This window comes from Brachyistius frenatus, unplaced genomic scaffold (genome assembly GCF_029030835.1).
Source record: "Brachyistius frenatus isolate BFR_SWC_R1_liver_20210118 unplaced genomic scaffold, ASM2903083v1 Contig_254, whole genome shotgun sequence".
NCBI lineage: Eukaryota > Metazoa > Chordata > Actinopteri > Embiotocidae > Brachyistius > Brachyistius frenatus.
The window spans coordinates 405755-425572 of NW_027210853.1; the positions used below are offsets into that span (position 1 = coordinate 405755).

General features: G+C 43.8%; 1 protein-coding gene across 1 annotated transcript; it reads left to right on the top strand.

Annotated features, from left to right (window-relative positions):
- Positions 1–250: 250 nt before the first annotated feature.
- Positions 251–7358, top strand: LOC138634227 (uncharacterized). The gene is made up of 9 exons (XM_069720990.1): positions 251–388; positions 1013–1265; positions 1358–1422; positions 1897–2035; positions 2358–2476; positions 2564–2744; positions 2930–3013; positions 3100–3195; positions 3276–7358. The coding sequence occupies exons 1-9, from the start codon at positions 330–332 to the stop codon at positions 3603–3605; spliced, it is 1326 nt and encodes a 441-aa protein (XP_069577091.1). The 5' UTR covers positions 251–329; the 3' UTR covers positions 3606–7358.
- The last annotated feature ends 12460 nt before the right edge of the window (positions 7359–19818 follow it).

Sequence of the window (19818 nt, forward strand, 5' to 3'; positions counted from 1 at the left end):
TCAGAGTGGCGGGGAGGGATGGTTTCTGGCCCTCGGTTCACCTGGGTGGTGCAGGGCTTGTCCTCTCAACACATTCTTGCATGTGAACAGAATGAAGGCAAAGCCACTACCTAAATAAAACAAGTCTTCTGGTGGAACCAGTTTAACGTGTTAAAGACTCAACCACTTCAATGAGCTCTATGTTGTTCACACAATGGTTGTACCGCAGGTTCAACCAGCATGTTTGTATCCGTGTTGCTCCCATGCCTCGGCTGACAGTCGCTCACCTCAAAGGTCAGGGGGTTAGAGCACAGGGAGACAGAGTGGGCCGGGACTGGGCCTGTAAATGGATGGAGGACGTAAAAGACGGGGAGGGAGAACCTGCCGTGAGGAGACGAAAACTGCAGAGGTAGGCAGACCTCTGTGCTTTTTACCTACTAGATCTTTATTTGAATCAAATTTGAGTGTCAGGTCTCTTAGTATCTGCTGCTACAGGGAGGAGAAGTCTGAGTGATGATGATGATGGTTCTACAGTGAATGTTTTTTTTTCCCCCACTCTATTAGGCAAATATCTGTCAGCATGTGTGATGGCAGGGTTCAATATAATCTGTTCACCATTTTTTCACCAGGCTAAAGGATCTGAAGGGACTGCTAACTAGTATGGTGCGAGTTTAACCTCTTTGACTCAGCTGGACACAACTAGTCCATCATTATCAGTGCATGTTTGGCAAGCCATTGTTTGAAATCTCTAACTTTATTGAGAATTTCAGATTTTCAAAGATACCAGCATCATGAAAAAAGAAGCACAAGAAATGTAGAACTTTCCATTTTATGTCACGTGTTGCTGAAAAATCTATTTTCAATTTTAGTCAATATCCAACTCGTGTAGGAATAATTGCTCAAAGTGGTGCTCAAATTTGAGTGCTAATTAAAAGGAACATTTGCATATTTTTCAGTTAACTATCTCCCTCTTTGTGTTATTTTTTTTTCAACCACTGTTTGGTGTCTATCTCTTTCTATTACTTAATTTCAGTTCAAATCAAACAACAGCTGATGGCTGGTCTCAACACACGTTTTGGTCTCAGACTATCAGATCTTTACGACCCTGGTACAGTTTTGCCCCAGCGGGTGTAGTGTGGTCAGTGTGCCAGTTGGAGGCACTGCTGCACCCGTCTGTGCTGCTCGTGGATGTGTGCTGGAGGCTGCTGCTGCTGTCTTTGCTGTGGATTGTTCTGGGAGGTTGCATTCATGCCCTGAAGTGCTGCCTGCGGCCACGACAGATCCAGGTGAGCGCAATTGCATAAATTTGGGACTTACTTCACTTTGTTGGTGTATTTAATCGTGACATGCCTATTTAAGGACTTTGCTTTCATTTAAGATGGAGCCTCCACCAAGGAAACAGCAAGAGGATGTGACTGGAAACAGGAATAACCAGTATTCATGGTGAGGGTTCATTTTTTTCAACATAACCTCTTCATTTACTATATGTTTTCACTTTTTGACCATGGAGAGAAAGTGGAAAGACATACAAGACAAAAAGACAACTTATAGCAATTTGTTGCCTCACATGAACCACGTTGCCCTACTCTTCAGATGTAAATGTTTGAATCTGCTATATCCACTGTTGAGGAGCAACATGACAATTCAACATACTCAAGGGGAAAACTAGTATCTTAGTCCTCACACCAGTTTGCTATTAGATATTTTTTTATTTCCCTGATGTATACCTGCACATACGTGTAAGGGGCAATCACAATTTTTTTTTTTTTTTTTTTTTTTTTAATAATTTCTGAGATTACAAAATATAATGTTGGAAAGAAAAGTGACAAATTATCAAAGAATATTAAAAAAAGAAAGAAAAAAAAAGCCTTATCTTTTTGAATGTGCACACTCACTATGGTCTTCTCATTTCTCCAGGATGTCCCAGCCAACGAGTTCAGGCCTCTCCGTTCCCTTGACTCTCGCCCTGGCCGACAGCCTGCTGCTGTGTGTGCTGCAGGAGCCCATGCCAGACCCGAGTGTGCCCCACATTCAGGCTCTGCTCTCCACACTGGAGGTAAAAGGGAAAAAAACCACCTTACAGAAACAAAAAAAAAAAAACCCTCCCTCTACCACATACATCAGCCTCTAGCAGTATTTGTCATCTCCCTTGTAGTTCAGTGTAAAGTGTGTTTGTAATATTAGAGAGATCAGACCTTACACTCAGGAATTTACAGATATTCTAGCCGCGGGCAACACTCACAGAGGTGCAGTCATCTGTATGCTGAATTAACCAGACTGACAGAGGAGAGAAAATGTTTTGTCTCCTTCTATCTTTCATTTCTGCCATTCTTAACCAACACTAAAACCGGGCTTTCAATTACCTCTTCTGACTGTAGCTAGTGGCTCACACACTTGAGAACGCTGATATTGCATCAGAGGTGACAAGGGAGGAGGTAGACCGAAGCTCTACACTGACAAACAAACTGAAGCTCGTCTGGACTTATCTGCAGCAGAGGTGAGGTTCAGCATCTCGAGTCCATACAGTGTGCGTCCTTCAAAGCGGAGTTCATTTGGACTAACATCACCGTCTCCTCTCTGGTAGGATAGTGTCCCTGAATACTCTCGTCCAGGTGCAAGGGGATTTTGAGGCCAGTGTGAAGGACATGCTGCAGGGCCTCGATGACCTCTGGGCTCAGCTGGAGGAGCTGCATGCTGGTGTCACGCTAACAAAACAGGGGAGCAAAGGCCAGGTGGCCGTGGCCTCGGCCCAGACAGACGCAGAGGTAAGCAGGTGTGGAGGCGTCTCTGCAGATATTTCAAGGTGGCATAGTTCACTTTTTTGCTTGATGTTATTTATTCTGTTATTCTAACATATTTTCTTTGAACGAAAATTGGCCTCTTAATTTGAGTTGATTTTTTTTTCTTTTCCTTTGGGTGTCGTTCAAAGTACTCTGTGTGTTTGTCAAAGACTTTGTTTGCAGTCTTGGGTCGCTACAGGAACAGACTTCAGTCCTGCCAGGCTCATCTGAAGGAAAGCACACAACTTCTGCAGGTAACGCTCTCCTCATGCACAAATAAAATCAGCTCTGATGTTTCCTGCTGTCTTCACCCAGAAATCCCCTTCACCCTTTCCCACAGGAGTTAACCTGGAGTCATACTTATATCAGCAACAATGTGAACAGCAGTGGTGAGTCCATCTGGCCAGAGCTGTTGCTTCAGTCCAACATGGAGCAGGTACGCTAAACTTAGCCCGGTAAACAAACAGGTTTAAGTAGGTTTCCAAACCCACCAAGACTGAAAATCTCTCCTTTCAGTTTGATAAGGTGCAGGAGAGTTTCCTCTCTCTGGAACAACAGACCTGTACTTTCCAGGCCCACCTGGAGGGACTTGGAAAAGGAAATCAACTCACTCATGGTAACGGGGCCCAATCATGCCCAGTCTCTCCACAGGCGTCTCCACGTGTCCACAGTGGATGCACAAGTGATGCGTCGCTGGGGCATCGTAACTCGTCCTCCAGGTCTGTGTCCTCAGTGGATGCAGGCACAGACACGGAAAAAGACACACGTCTCTCGTTGCGTAAGAGGTCGGTGCTGCGGTTCTCATCCACTGTTGGACGCCTTCGTCTATCTGGAAGGAAGAAGTAATTTCTATCACATGCAGCCTTTGCACACACACATCAGGTAATTTGTAAATAGAAAGGTGTTAATTTGGGAATTCAAATGTTGATCATTTGCTGGTTGCCTGAAAAATGTGTATTTAATGCTTTTTGTAATTATATTATTTTGACTTGTATGTAAACTTCATTCCTTCTTTATTCTTTCCAAACACTATTGAGAGATTGAAGAGCAGGGATGAAAAATGTTTTCATGTAAAGATAGTCTCAAACACAAGGGGGCACACTTTCACCAGTTATTACGAGACTAAACAGCAGCTTCTCGGCAACTAATGTATGTTTCGGTCATATTTTGTGTTTAGAGTAAATTTCTTTAATTTCCTGAGTAACTTCATCAAACGTCCTTTTTGCACCTAAAGAGAAAAACCTAATGTTTGATATCTGATAATTCATTGTCTTTGGTATGTGTTACTTACATGTCGGGTACAGCTCTTTGATTTTAAGAAGTATGTTCTTCTGGACTGCAGGAGGAATAGGTTACAGGTTAAGTTTTTTTTGTTTTCCTTGCCCAAAAATATTTTTAACTTTTGGTTTCTCTGTCAGACTGAATAACTGCAATAGCCTGAGCCTTCAAAGCAGGGATTTCAGGTTGAAGGCGGCGTGGAGGAGAGAGAGGTACAAGGGGGCAGTGGAGGTCAACGCCGGAAGCGTTTCTGTTATTACTAAAAACCGAGCAGCCCTCTAAACCTTTTTGAAAGACATGAATGTCTTTGATCCAAATTCAATTACCCTGCACCACCACACTTACGGCAAAGAAGTCGACACAGTTTTCTCAACCAGATTCCCAACTTTTCAGGCCGGAGCAGTCAGGAATTCTGATGCTCATTCATTGCTGCTCTTAAGCACCAGTTGTGGGGACAGTTTGCATGACATAGATGTCATTTGTCCATGGACTTGCCTACCATCTGCCAAATCATGCATCTGCCTGATTCCCTCACACTGGGGCAGTTATTGGGAGAGGCAGGGCCAACCCTTGGGGGATCCGGGATGAAGGAATGTGAGCTCAACGCTGCAGGATCCGAGCTGTCACAACACCAAAGACACAAGCACACCCTCGGACATTATTGCAGGGGGCTTTGCGTTGTGTTGTTTGGCATTAGCAACGAGCTTTTAATAAAAAAAATAACTTGTTATGACATGCCACATGAATATGTAGCATTTTCCACGAATCACTCAATGAAACAGGGAACTTTGTGGCCTTGGATGCTCGCTTTCAATAACAATAACTGCATTTGCTTTGAGGTCCATCAGTCAAAAGAAAAAGCCTAGATGTTCTTGAATTGATTTATTAAGTGCTTTAATAAATGAATAGAAGGCAAGTAATTCCATTAGACGTGAATGAGAAACAGCGCTTCAGCTGAAAACAAGCCCTGCTTTACGAGCTCGTGGGGAACATCGTGGGCCTGTCCAGATGAACTCATGCCTCACATTGCTGGTATGTGATGTCATGGCCAGTAGAGGGACGGAGTCAGGGAGAGCAGATGGCATCAGCTATCTGTTCGCTGAGAATGTAAGAGTGAGCGAATGAAATTACCACAGGCTTTGTTTAGATACGCCAAAACGTTGATGACTGCCTTCCTCACAGGGCCGCTCTGGTCCTGGAGGAGAGGCTATTTCAAAGCTGGCTTAAGTGTGTGTTGTTTCAGAAAATATGGTTCATGGCAGAGGTCAATCCCTTGCCTTATCCTGACAATTACTCAAGATCAGGTTTCAGTGGCGAACACATAGCACACATTTGAGCTGATCCCTTCTCTGATGGCACAGAAAGACACAGCGCACTAGTATATGCAACGGAGATCGGATATAAACAAAGGCAAGACCGTGTCACAAACCTTTCCTGAGAGCACAGTTAAATAAAATCTTTAAAATCCACTTTAAACTCCCATCAGGGTTTTAAAATCTGTTCATAGGAAGACAGACAAAAATACACAACGTGAACGTGCAACATTTAATTCAGGTACATTGGAATGAGTTGGTGGACGAGCGCATGTTAAACAGAGGAAACATACACAGCCACCAAATAAAGGGAAGAACAACTAACCAACGACTTTGATGGTTTGCACAGAAGGTGTGTGGATGGTTGAGGTCCTGTCAACCTTTTAAATTCATGGCAGTGACATCTCAGCTCGAGGTTGTATGTCTGCATCTGAAGGTGCAGCAGTGACATCGTCCTACAATATATCAGACAGCCTTTGCAGTAAAGAAGCTGTCCTAAAGTCATTTTTTTTTCAAAACAGGTAAAAAAAAACCAAAAATTTTTTCAAGTGGAAAGATTACTTCTGATTTCTAACTCTTTTTGACAAATGAACCTGGTTTCATTGATTTTTTTTAGTTTTTCATTTCAGATTATATATACTATTTTATTTTGATATATTATCATATTTTGTTTTAGCAAATTGGTTTCGTATTAGAAACTAGCCATTGACAGTTTTTAATTTTTAATAAGTAAAAATAATTCAGTTAAACAGAGATTTTGTCTGTGGAGTGACTTATTGGTTTTATGGGCCTGTGATATCAGCAAGAAGTACAAAACTAAATATTTTTCCTTCATATATTACATACCAGCTCATAAAGTGCTATAAAAAAAAGATGCTTCTTTGTTTTTAGACATCAGTTTGTTGTGCCAACGTGAACAAACATTAATCCTGGCACGTGTCTGGTAGGTGTTCCAGTCTAAATACAACCACTGAATAGCTGGAGACTTAATGGGTGGGCTATTTTATTTTGTTTTAATATCAATAGTAAAAGAACTTAGCTGTGCTGGACTGTAAATTGAATTTGAGACTTGATATAACAAAGCAAGGTCTCCTGGTGAATCTCAAACCACATGCAGGGCTGAGCTGGACACAGATAACGGAGGTTCATGCCACATTAAAATAGAGGCTGTTGAAACAGAATGGACAGCTGCACATTGAGACAAAACATCAAAACACCAGCCACAGATGTACGCAATTAGCAACATGGTAGACATTTGGGGAGCAAAGGTCCATAAACTCGCAACTTATTATGGTTAATCTAACGTAGCTGGAGGGAAGCCAAAACTCAACAACATTAATGGGCTTTTAGTTCGGGCTGAAACATTCCACCATTTAATGTCAAAGAAGGAGTTACTCCACCTAAAACCTTTCTCAAACCTTTAATTCCAGTTGTCTCTTCTGTTATAGATATTACCCCATTTATGGCACGTGTGTGTGTCTGGGGTGCATGCGGGTGTGTAGGGTGTGCTCGAGGGGGACCAACACCACTCTCAATGTGTTTCCAATCATTAGGAGATGCTAAGCTTCCTGTTTGTGTAAATATTTTCTTATTTTGTTTTCCAAGAGAGCAGGGTAGAATAATGAAGCATGACCTCTCAGCCATCCTGTTTTCTTATCACGTGGATGTGGCTCACCTTCTGTGTTGACACTGTTGAGGTTGAAGCCGGTCCTGACCCGTCACTGGCTGGTGAGGGAGGTGGATGGACTCTCCGGGGGTAAGGAGCACCAGCCATTGAAACAATTTGGTAACAGATGTGGGGCCAGTATAATTACAGTCAACTTTAAAACTCCATTTGAAGATTTTTATGTTCTGTCAGATAAACATTTTATGTGCAAATATCACCTGAGATGCATTTCCGGTTGCATGGTAAAAATTAGTTATGCTTGAAAGAATAGAAAGTTATTTGTGAAGTTAAAATCCCCCAAACTTCAAAGATTATTCCAGATGTGGCTGTCTGCACTTTTAAATATCAGGCCTGCACAATAAATCTTTCAGCCTTTGGCTTTTTGAAATTTTGGCCTGTCCTTTATATTTCATTTTGTGTTTTATCTGTGTTGTCCAAGGAACTGACAGTTTGATTTCTCAGTATTGCTCCTTGAGAAATAACATATTGTTGGAAAACTTCTGAGGCATGCGACCAGATGATGGACTGGCTCTGAACTTCAGATTCCTTGGTTGCTCCGTAAATATGTGACTGAAATCCTTCTCTAATTCTGAGTTACTCTTTTTAAAAAATAATTCTGATCTGCTTTTTGGTCATGATTTCTAGCAGTGATACTGTTGTATTTACTAGAAATGGGTAAGTTTCTATACTGGCACAGGTAGCTACGGACAACATGGCTTCGTTACCTGTTCCTGAACAACACTTTGTTTGACGCAAATTTGATCAAATCCATTTTGACAAAAAGAAAATTACATTACAAATTACCGTATAAATCTTAATTTTTCTTGCAGTTTAGATGGGGAAAGTGTTACAGAGGTTTATTTTCTGTAGCTAAAACTTACAGATGTGCTCACATACGTCTCACGTACGAGCTATTGCTGGACGCAGCGATTTACCAATGTTCCCTGAACGCCTCACAGGCTTACGCAGATGACAGGTAGCGGCTTCATACAGAGAAACTTCCGGTTCGCAACTCAGACAGGTAGGTGGCAGAAAATTAAAATGAAAAGCGAGAAAAAAAGAAGTGTACTAATGTAAGATTTACACTTCAAACCATGTGAGTTTACTTACAATGGCCGACTGGCCGAGTTTGCGTCCGTCTGTGTGTTTTCAAACAAATACACATTAGTGTGGATGAAGCCTTGGTATTGAAATTTGTATTTTGTATTTTTCGAAATGATTTACCCTCCTCCCCCCCCCCCCCCCCCCCCCGCCTCCATAGACTCCTATTGAACCTATCTCATGAAATATGAAGTTAATACATTTTTTCCCCCACTAATTATTTTGGTGTTGTTTGCTAAAGTCACTTTTTAATTATTATTATTATTAAAAAAAAAATCTAATATCTAATTAATGATGGGATTATTTTCAGATGTACCAGAAAACTAATAAGAAGCAGTGACTTTAGCGAATGATGCCATTATAACTTGTGGAAAATATTTGACTGTATTTCATGAGAGCAGTTGAATGGCAGCCTGTGGAGCCCGAACCTTTTGGGGACCAACTCCAAGTGGTATTGCAGTTTAAGACACTTCTGCATTGGCTTAACTTTTCAGACCCGGAAGCTACGTCCACTTTTATAGAGTCTATGCTGTTTCCCTATGAGACTTCTTTTTAAAGAGATGCTCTCAGATGGTACAACTTGAACACGCTGTCTTCACCATAGACAGGAATCATGGGAAAAAGCACAAGATGCAGGTTGTTAAAAGCTGGACTTGCACATCTCCACCATGATCTTAACCAGCTTTGTAAATACTCTTTACTTGGCATCTTGTTATTCCCTCTCCTTCAGAGCTCCAGTTTGTCTCCTCTCTCCTCCGTACGAGGCACCGACGTGTGAGGCGGCCCTCAGAGGAAAGGGCTAAACAAACAGGCTGGCCCAGGCACAAAGAGTCCGCCACTCAGAGACATGTGGCTGCAGAACCCTCTCAATCCACCCACCCCTCTCCGCCCCCCAAGCCACAATGCTGAACCCCTCTATACTCCCACCGGAGCCACACAAACTCGTCCTCATACCCCGAACGTGGAGCCAAGAGTAGGAACGATGGAGAAGGAGGGGTAGCAAATTCTGATTCCTATTCACTAAATGTCACCACCTCACAAAGGGGACTGCATGACACTGCCACTAAATCAGAGTTAATGGACTCTTTTCTCAGTCCCACGAACATGACAGGGGGCGTGTGAGTGAGAGTAAAGGGGTGTGGAAGAGGGACAGGGGCTGGTGAGGGTGCCTGTTTGCCCCATTAAAGGGGCACATAGGCCAATGAGTCTTGTGTGACATAGTGAGAGCAGAGGAAGCGTGTTTTCCAGCGGCATTAACCGCTTTCCCCAATGAAAAGCCCCGTGTCTCATTCAACACTTATTTGTTTTAAGCAGTCCATAATTTAGAGCACATACTGACTCTCTGCTTCCACTAAATTGTTAGTGATTTCAAGAAGATGAATGTTAATCATATGGTTTGTTTGACTGTTCTGTCACTACTCTTTCGGCACAGCTGATTTGTGTGTAAGAAACAAAACAACATAGCATTAATCACGGGGCCACTTTAACAGTAAGCACCACACTACACAAACCATGTTGGAACGCAGGCAATCAATCAAACTCCTGAAGCGAAGGTACGGCCGACACCATCTCCTGGGCTTGTGGGGCGATTGTCAATTTGCATGTGAACACTTTTTTCCACAATGAGGAGCCAGACTGGGGGACAGCAATTTTGGAGCCGTTTGTTATCTTCCCCACAGGGCAGGACAGAAGACAAGTAGCCCCTCCCGCCCCGCAACCCTCGTCCCAGGCTGAGAGTGCGCGGCTCAGAGGCCAGGGCGGAGATGAGTGAAGATGGCATGGATGTCACTTGGTGGGCATTCATAGCTGCCGAACCCCCCGCCCTCCACTACACAGGACAAATGCAGAGAGACAAGAGGCGGAGAGACATGGAGCCCCAGGTACCGACCTCATTAGCAGATAAAAGCAACCTTTCTCTGTGACCCCTGACCCCAGAGGTTGCCATGGAGCCTTCCAGTCGAGGCATAGATGGAGCATGCTGGGATTGCTCGCAGCAGGGAAGGGTGAATGTGGGCTGCTGGGAGAATTATTAATACCCCGATCCCCCCTTCCGCCTCTCTCATACACGAATCCATATTCATTCACTTTGGGATCTTCTGAACTGACTTCTTGATGTTGCTCATGTGCTGCCTTCTTGTTTCCTGCTTCTTTAAGTTCATTACATCCCTGATCACCTTTGATGTGCACGGAGAAAAACGTGTTGTCGTTTACAGAAATGACTACTTATAACTTTTTTCTCTGCTTGTTTTTACTCAGCAAACTGGCCGTGTATTTTGTTTGTATTTTTGTAATTTGACACTTTTTGTTTAATGCAGGCCAGAACTAGTTCATTTTTATACGAACGTATTTATATCTTTAAACTAAAGGAGGCTCCACATTTGTTGTCGGGGCTCCCAAAATCTTGAGCAGCCTCCTGTTTCTCTTTCGACTATCGCAACTTTTTTTTTTAAACTTTAGTAAAAACAATTAAAAACAATAAATGCAACACATTATAACTATTTGAATCAGTGCTATACAATTGAGGGCTATCACTGCTACTATAAGTGCATGCGAATGATACGTTGAAATCTAAGATAGTCGATGTCTGTGTTGTTATACTTTGTGTGAAAAAACGTGCGGGAGAAAGTGTATCGGTGCGTCACAGGGTGCGTGTTCATGTATGTATTATGTGTGTGTGTTTGTTGAAGAATGAGCAGGGGCGGGGGGGGGGGGGGGTATATCTTGGTCATGCTGACTGAGTTTTATAAGCTGTGGCTAACCCCACTCCCCACAGCTGACTGAATATTAAATAAACAGAGCCAAGTGGCTGAATTCAGTGGAATGAGTGCTCAGGCTGGAGAAGCACTATTTTGCGCCCCCCCCCTCCCCCTCCTCCCCATGGGGCCGCCACATCAGCCTGTCTTATTCTTGGCAGCTGCAGTGGAGAGAGGCAGCCTTTGGGTCGGGTGGGTGCGGGTGTGTTTGGGGTAGTGTACAAGGGGGTGGAGGCAGGGGCGAGTCATCTGAAGAGGATGACTCGCCCCTGCCTGTGTGAGGAAAAGAAGGATTCGGGCAAAAGAAAACTGGAGGCTTTTGTTTGTTGCTGCGCAGCTGTGGGATGAAAATCACAGCAGCAGCAGTTATTGCGCCGTCGCTGGCTACGTCGTTCTCGCGGTTTTGAGGAGAGTCGGTGGAATCTGTTCTCCATCAGCTCGCCTGTCCGAGTGTGAAAGTAAGGCAGTGTGTCAGTCATTAGAACGAACAAACCTCCTGCCGGACATATCACCAGCCTTTATGCTGAATCCCAAAGGGATGTTCGTGTCTCATTATTACCGAGGTAATATTTATTATTTTGGGATGTGTGAAATACCAACATGGATGAACATGTTGATGCAGATGAAAGCGGAGCAACAACAACAGAAAACATCACCTTTGTTACATGTTTTATGTATTTGCTCATTTTCTTTTTTTTGAATTAGAAACCAAAAAAACAAGAAAAACAGATGTGTAATTAATAACATTAACGCTAAGGATGTCAAAGTAATTGGTAATGAGCCAACAGTGTAAGCAAACCTAAACCGGATACACTTCTCCTCTCAGTGCGCTTTGGTCTTGTTCTATCCCTGACACATTAAAATGACCTTACATTTTTTTTTAATAAATATTATTAATCTCACAACATTCAAGATATTTGCTTTACAACTGTCTCACTCGTTTCCCCCTCGGTTTTGTGATGGTCTTTTCTCACACTAGTAGCTCTGCTGGGTGGCTGGAAGTCCCTGTCATGCTGGAGAGCAGTACCTATGCTTTGTTTACAGTTTTCTTTGTGAACTTCACAATAATTGTGCAGACAGAAACAACCATTGATTAAAAGAAAAGGAAGGTCCTCCATGTTTATGGCCATCGCCCTTCTTTTAAAGCTGCTAACCATGTTTTCAGACGTCCGAATGAACATTTAATAATCGTGCGTGCCTTGTAAAATTATAATATTATACGAGTCCTGTAGGTTAACTCCTCCATTGGGTTGTTCCTTAATGAGGTATGGCATTATGGGATGAGTTGGATCACCCAGCAGAAACAAAGCGAAAACATCTTTGCCTTCCACCAAATATTTATGTCAGAAGGGACCTGTCCCGTTCTTTAGGTCACGGCTACATTTCAGATTGTCCAACATGCACACCGTCCACACAACTCAGCTATTTGACGACAACGTCCTTGAAACAGGGCACACGACACCTGAAAATAATATTTCTGTCCATGTAGTCTTTGGATTTAAGCTGTTTCACTTTGATGTGCGTGCAGTCATTTGTTCCCGAGCATTGTGATAGAAGTTGACGACCAGTTCTGTGCTGTGTTTTCAGGTAGTCTTGACTCAGGAAGACGGTGCTGCCCTTACAGAGTTTTCAGATGATGAATTTGTCGGGAAAGTCTAAAAGGATTAGCAGATTTCTGGAGTCCTTCCTCGTCACTCCAAGTGTAAGTAAATCCACAGACACCGTAATTTCTGTTGTTGCGATCCTTCCACATGCGGACATGGTCTTTCTCGTGGTCGGTCAGAGCTGATCTGCACATGGGAAAGTTATGTTGTTGTTATTTCTCAGGAACCACAACTTAATCAATACAATGATCACACTGGGAACTGGTTCTTCCCAGCCTCATTGAAATCTAGCCGAGGGCTGATAATGCTGCTGGACACAGGGATTGTCACAAACCCTCAAATAATAGCTTGCCTCTGTGTGTCGGCAGCAATATCATTAAAAAACATGCATATTTTTACTGCAGCTGCTGCTAGCAGAGACAACAAGGTCAGCAACACCTGATGCAGTTTTTTTTTTCCTCTGGAAAATGGTGATAACACCGTGATGAATCAGGGAAAGACAGTATGTGAGCCAATCAAGAAGTAAACGTGGGTGGCCGCATCACCTTTTTCAAAAGTGTTTATTTTTACCCTTCAACACTACTTCAGGAGTATTCTAATTAAAATAGGGTCAGCAGCGTTTTTAAGTCTTTGTTTCAAAACTCTCCGATTTAGGGGTTGGAATATGGCGGAGTAGTATGGATGCCACGCGTACAAGTCCTGTGACAAAAGTTATGTGTTTTAAATTGAAAACATATTGGATGTAGCCACTGTATTACCCATGAAAGTTTCCTTTTCATTTTTCACCTCACAGTTGAAAGACAATCTTCACCTAAATCATCACGATCATTACACGCACACGTACTGTATTTGCCCGTCCTTTGTGAAACCAAAGCCGACCATCCCAGACTGCGAGTTCACCCATTCCAGACAGTGAATAAATGGCATTTGATATCAAGCTCCTGTTTGAATTATAAGGTGCTCCCACATGAATGCTATCGAGTCACAGCGAGCATCTGGGCAGGTCATGGGAGCCATTTTCTGGATGGAGTGAATCTGCAGGGCTCCAGCCTCCCACACCCTGCTCTATAAACACAGCTGTCAGTCTTGTGTCTCCTGTCATTGCCAGATCCTATGTTTTATCCTCTGCTCCTTCACAGATTTTGAGATGTGGGGCTGAGCAGGCATGTGAGAGCTCCCAGTCAGCATCCTCCTCTGCTGTGGGAGAGGTTTGCTTACTTGCTGACTGAACTGATTACGCAGCAAAGAAATATATTTGGGATGCTTCCCTGTGTTTACACAGAGCAGCCTTCAAAACACTGGCCATCTTTTTAATGACTCACACCAAAAATAAATAAATAAATAAATCAGCGATGCACATACTGACGGTTCTGCTAATTGAAGCCAGCGTCTGTGCTTTTTGATGAATTGATGTCCTCAAAATATCCCTCCCTGAGAGTCCTCCCACACTGCTTTAGACCTCACACAGAACACTACGAACATACATTCATATGTACATGGAAACTTACACGCACACACACTCAGCAGGGCAGGTAGGGACTGTTGTCATGGTGATGCTGTTTCATCTTGACCCCAGGAAAGCAGAGGCACGAGAGTGCAGCTCATTGGTTTTCAAAGGGTGACTGAAAAGGGAACGGAAAGATTGAGAGTGATAGACAAAGACAGAAAGAATATGTGTGTGTGTGTGTGTGTGTGTGTGTGTGTGTGTGTGTGTGTGTGTGTGTGTGTGTGTGTGTGTGTGTGTGCGTGTGCGTGTGATGGAGGAAGACGAAAAACCCAAGAAAATGGGGAGAAAGTAGAAGAGAGCAGCTTGCTAAAAACTCTCAGTGGCCTCCCCTCCGCTTCCCTCTCCCGCAGCCCCACGGAGGTCGGTGTTTCCCCCTCGCTCTCCTTGTGTGGTCCGGAGCTCGAAGTCATTCCAAACAATCGGCATTAATCCAGCGAGCGAGGGGGGCCTGGAGCAAACGCTGCAGACTGCCAGAGCACCCTCGCCCTGGCCTGTACTGACGCATGCTGCACTACATCCTCTGCACACACAAAGACACCCGTGCAGCCTCTGATCAGCCTCGGCACACTCGTGCGTCGTACATTATTGTACAGCAGACTTTGACGTGGCAGCATCCCACAGCACACCATCACAAACATCTGTAAATGTGCAAGATGCTATCAAACCTTGGTATTGCTAGAATAAAAAAAGAAGTGGTTTAGTAGCACTTTGGCTGAATAGTTACCTTTTATTTCAAGCTGGTGTGGTTTCCCATGAATGTGCCGGGTTGTTTTTTTTGCCTCTACTGTGTGTCATGCTAACTTTGTGCTCATCATCCTCTGTTCTAAAGATTTAGTGTAAAAAGGGTCTGCGTTGTACAGTGAAAATATCAAGACAAGCAGTGCAACTAAACCCAAGTTTTACATTCATCTGACTGGGAGTAGAGAGAAAGTGGTTAACCACGGTTTACTGCACAGGGATGTACGTTTGGGTCGACCTGCCGATCGCCTGCACGTGGACAGCTTTCCATTTTGCATGTGTTTGTACCGGAGAATTAGTGGCAGACCTGCTGAATCATGTCTTTGAGGTCACTTCAAAGATGCATAGTCACCGAGTTGTGCGTTTACATTTGTTAATACTAAGCGCTTTCATCACAGTTCCAGTGAACCTCACGTAACAGTAACCACTGCCGTGTAACCACTGCTGTTGACTTCACTGTGTTCAGTTTAGTGGTTTGTTATGGGGCTCTCCGTTACCATGGAAACTTCTAAAATCGACTTATTCACTGAGTCACAATGGTGATTCAAAGTCTGCTGAGTTTGTTATTAGAGATTTGTTTATACATCGACCTTGTCGGTCCCATGTTTGTGGTTGATCTGGCGTACTTGTCATTGTGTGCAGGCAGTTCTCATTTGCACTGTATTAAATGTCATGATTTATTTATTTTTTTATTTCATTCCCTTTTTAGTCCTTTGTCATTCATCCAATATCTCTTCTCTTCACAGTTGTGCGAAACCGGGCTCCTTTCGTGGATCCTCTTTTTCTATTCCCACAGGTCTATTTCGTATCAAGCTCAGGCTTTTAAGGTCGGCTGCACACGCTCCTCTGTGAAGGGCTCACATTGACCAGAACTCGCACCTCTCATGTCTCCTCCTCCCTCACATGCAGGCCCAGGGTCCTGGGATTAGACGGCAAAGTGTGCAGCCTGGAATGTATATTCCTGGCAGTGCTGAGGGTAAATTGCTGTGATCAGCCATTATTCTAATTCAGTAATTTACCTGACTTTATACATCCATCACACTCATGTAATTCTAGGCATACAGATGATGCATTGGAGTATTTGAGGCCCCGACACAACAGACCAGAAACCATGTCTCGCTTGGGGACCAAACTAGACTCCCCCTTTCAGCCTCTTGCAGCCTAATCACTGGCTCTGACCAGCCATTAGTCAGGCAGTTAGACTGACCCTGACACCATGTCCGGTACCCAAAGCCCACCCCACCTTGTTCTTCATCCCACAGGCCGGAAGGTGGGTGTGCTCCTGAGAGGTTGGCTGGATGGAGCTGTGGTGAAGAACCAGGTCACTAACTCCCTTACGGCCATTACTGTAATTATAGTTGGCGTTGTTAATTGTTTTTTGCTTGGCCTAATGAGGTGGGGGGCTGCTGGGATACAATTAAGCAGAGTGAAGGAGGCGGTGGGAGGTGAGGGAGTTTTGCGATAGACAAGGGGAGAGAGGGGAGAGAGGGGAGAGCGGAATTGGAGGAGGAAGCAGGCGATGGAGTACGGGATTGAATTGTCAGTCCAGGTTATGATTAGGAGGCACAGATGCGGCCATGTGAGAAATGAATTTCATGCCTGTTGATTCTGTGATTTCTTCAGGAATGTGGGGGTCCGCTGCTGAGAGAGAGAGAGGGGGGGAGAGGGAGAGAGTGAGAGAGAGAGAGAGAGAGAGAGAGGGAGAGAGAGGGAGGGAGAGAGAGAGACAGAGGGAGTGAGAGGGAGGATGGGACAGAGAGGGAGGGAGGGAGAGAGAAGGAGGGAGAGAGAGACAGGGAGTGAGAGGGAGAGAGAGAGTGAGAGAGAGACAGGGAGTGAGAGGGAGGGAGGGACAGAGAGGGAGGGAGGGAGAGCGAGCTCCTCAGACTGACACACAAAAATGGAGGAATAAAAAACTGAGGAGGAAATGGGTGTAAACAGGAACTCATGATGGAGAGAAAGTTGTGCTTTAATCTTAAATGTATTAGAACTGATCAATTATTTATTATTTGTTTAATTTTGTATTATAATCCACTGAAGATGTAAATCTTATATTTCAGATAGTATCTATTTGTAAGAATATTGACGATTTATTATTATTATTATTAATGTAATAGATTTGACAAAATATAGCTAAATAATCAAATGAAGTCCACTCTACTCTTGTGCATATTGCATTACCTTTAGGCATGTGCGGAGCTGTGATGGCCTTTAAACAGCTGATTGAATTTGACCCCAGTTAATCCAGAAATGTCGGCTAAATATGACCTGGTGTTTTTGTAGGGATGTGCGGGTTTTGTATTAAAGGGCTGAGTCGGGCATTTAGTGTCATTCGCTGTGGGAAAAACAGAGCCCTATGTACACTCCTCTCCCTTTTGACTCCTTACGTGAGCACATGTTTTCCACTTCTGCTCGGAGTGTTGGTGAAATGTGTGACATGAGGGGAGAGCAGGGTGTTTGTGTGGAGACGGGCTGCCAGGCACAGTTTACTCTGGCCAGAAACAACTCTGGATGCCAGCCTGTAGCCAGTTGCCAACCTGCCATCACACCAGCAGCTTCTCCAACCCATTTTTTACTCCCCCACCCTGCTCCCTCTCCCCGGCCAAGGTTGGACGTGCTGTACGCTGCCCTGATTTCTTGGACGAGACAGGCAGCGGAGAGGCTTGCCAAGCGCGGGCCTTGTCATTAAAATACAAGCATCACGGTTGAAGTTTATTTGCCCTTGAAATGAGCAATTATTGTCTTTCAGCCTGAGAACATCATAAACAATCCAAATGAGAGATGCAGTTCATTACGGTTCAGTGAAAACAATTAAGACATTTACAGTTATTCCTAATTACACTGGATTTCCCATCATAGCACTGTGGTGTTGGAATAAATGATGCTTGTAATCATTTGTCCTGACCTGAGCAACCAGTGCGTAAAGGCTAAAATGAAGAGTGAAGGGTGAGAGCACTTTGGTGGAACATGACATGATTTTCCTTGTCTCAGCCTCTTTCTCTGCAACTCCTCTTCAGTCATTGATGAACGACTGAGCCAAGAATTTCCTCCCAAAAACAAAAGATGCTGTAGCCCTGATAAATAGCAGCTGAAATAGAGACTGACATGAAAGGGTAAAAATAGCAGCGTTTGTCAGATATGCTCCAAGGATAAATTATGCTAACTTTTTGTTAGCTTTGTTCAGACTTCTTGGCAAGCAACCACTTTTACGGTGGGTTTTTTTTTTTTTTATGCAAGCATGTCTGCAGTTTTAATTTAAATAAGTTGTCAAAAAAATAGATTTTTGTCTAAAGACACTGCTGCTTGGTAATATCAGTCATTTAGGAGCCCACTGGAAAACTCAACAATGATTAAGAGTAATGATAACCAGGAGAATTTTGTCTTGTTGAGATTTTTTGTAATCTGCTCGTTACTCTTGGTACAGTCAGTTGGAGGGTGGCGAGCCGGAGCAGTGGGTTCTTGAGCAGTGAGGTAGTGCACTTGCTGTAATAGGGTGTCACATTCAGACATAGTGTTGTGTCTGTCCACTGGGGACATCGCATCATGGAAAACTGAGCACAGAACGGAGACTGTGCAGAGCTGGACGTCGCCTAACGTTTTCGGCAGCCGAGTTGGAAGAGAGTCAAGAAACTCCCAAAAGCATTTGGCGGCCTCGGCCCCGCGTACACCCCGCTGTGTGGGAGAACGTAAAGGTGCAGATCGCAGCTCATGTGTGTTTGTTTGAGCATGCGACCGTTTGTACCTCTCCTGCTGGGTTTGTTAATGAAGGAGTTTAATTGGATTTTTTGGGGGTTGGTGCTGGGGTGTTCAGGAGAGGGTGAGATGGTCTGAGCCCCCTGAAGAGAAGGGAGTTGAGGGGGACAAACCTGCAGGCTGGATACCACTGTGCCCTTTTCTCTCTTTTTCTGTCTTCCCAAGGTAGGGGATTATTGTCTGTATGAGCAGAGAAGCCGGTGAGAGAGCATTTCATGAGTTCAGCTTGTTAAGATAAAGGGTAGGTCATGCAAGACTATATCAATTCTGCTTTGATCGCAAATGGTTAAAGGGATAATCCAGTGTAGGTCACCTGGTGCCTTTTAAACAACATCCACGGCGTCCATGAACTTGTCCAAAGTCAATTTCAGAGTTGCATGCTGAACGAGCACTGATAAATGAAGCAAGTTCAACTTTTATGACATGGAACTTATAAAAAACTTGTAAGTATCCTGTAGTCCACTACAGATTAAAATGAACCATACTTGGCTGGGTCTTTTGCGGAGCTGTTTCCTGCCTTGCCTTGTTCAATGAACTGACTGAATAAAAAATTTAAAAAAAAAGGAGGTTGAGCCTGTCAGATATGCCAAGACAATGGTATAGAGAGGAGGGAGGTTCTGCAGACTGTTTTTCACCAACAAAAGCTGAAAAACAGAAGGAGACGTGCAGTGAGGATGAATACAGGTTCGCTGTGCCTCTCGCTCTTCCCACCCTCCCTGGTTCCCTCTCCCTCTGCTGAGCTATTGTTCGCGGTTCTGTCTTCCGGCTGTGACCGGAGTAGTTCCCGATGGCCGCAAACAGGATTAGGAGCACCCATGGCTCCGGTCATTCTCTCTGGATTTGGGAGTGTTACTGCAGCTTGGCTGGGCTATGGTACTTTAATTACCCTGCCACCAGGGGGCCTCAGAGCAGCCCAGCGGGTAACAAGCGAGGAGTGCGGGAAAAGCTTCTGTCTTTACATGGGAATAATCCCCGAGCCTCTCTCCTCAGGTCAACTTGTACTAAGCACTGACAACCCTTTTTACCCTTGACTGCTAGGCTTTAGTGCCATGTGGATTTCATTTTCTTAACACTTAAAAAAGCAATTGTACTTACCTTATCATCTACATTTCAAAAGTTTAAATATTTTTTTTAAATGTACTCTTAATGTCATTAAATTAAATGTGTTATGCAATTTATAGTTCACAACATAGCTCTGGTGCAGATTGAAAATAATCACTATCTAAAGAGCACTGCAGACAGTTTCATGACAGTTCACCTATAGCAGTTATTGATGGGAAACCTTGACATAACCATCAATGTCAAAAACACCTCAACTGATTATCTTTCACTTAGCGTAACATCGT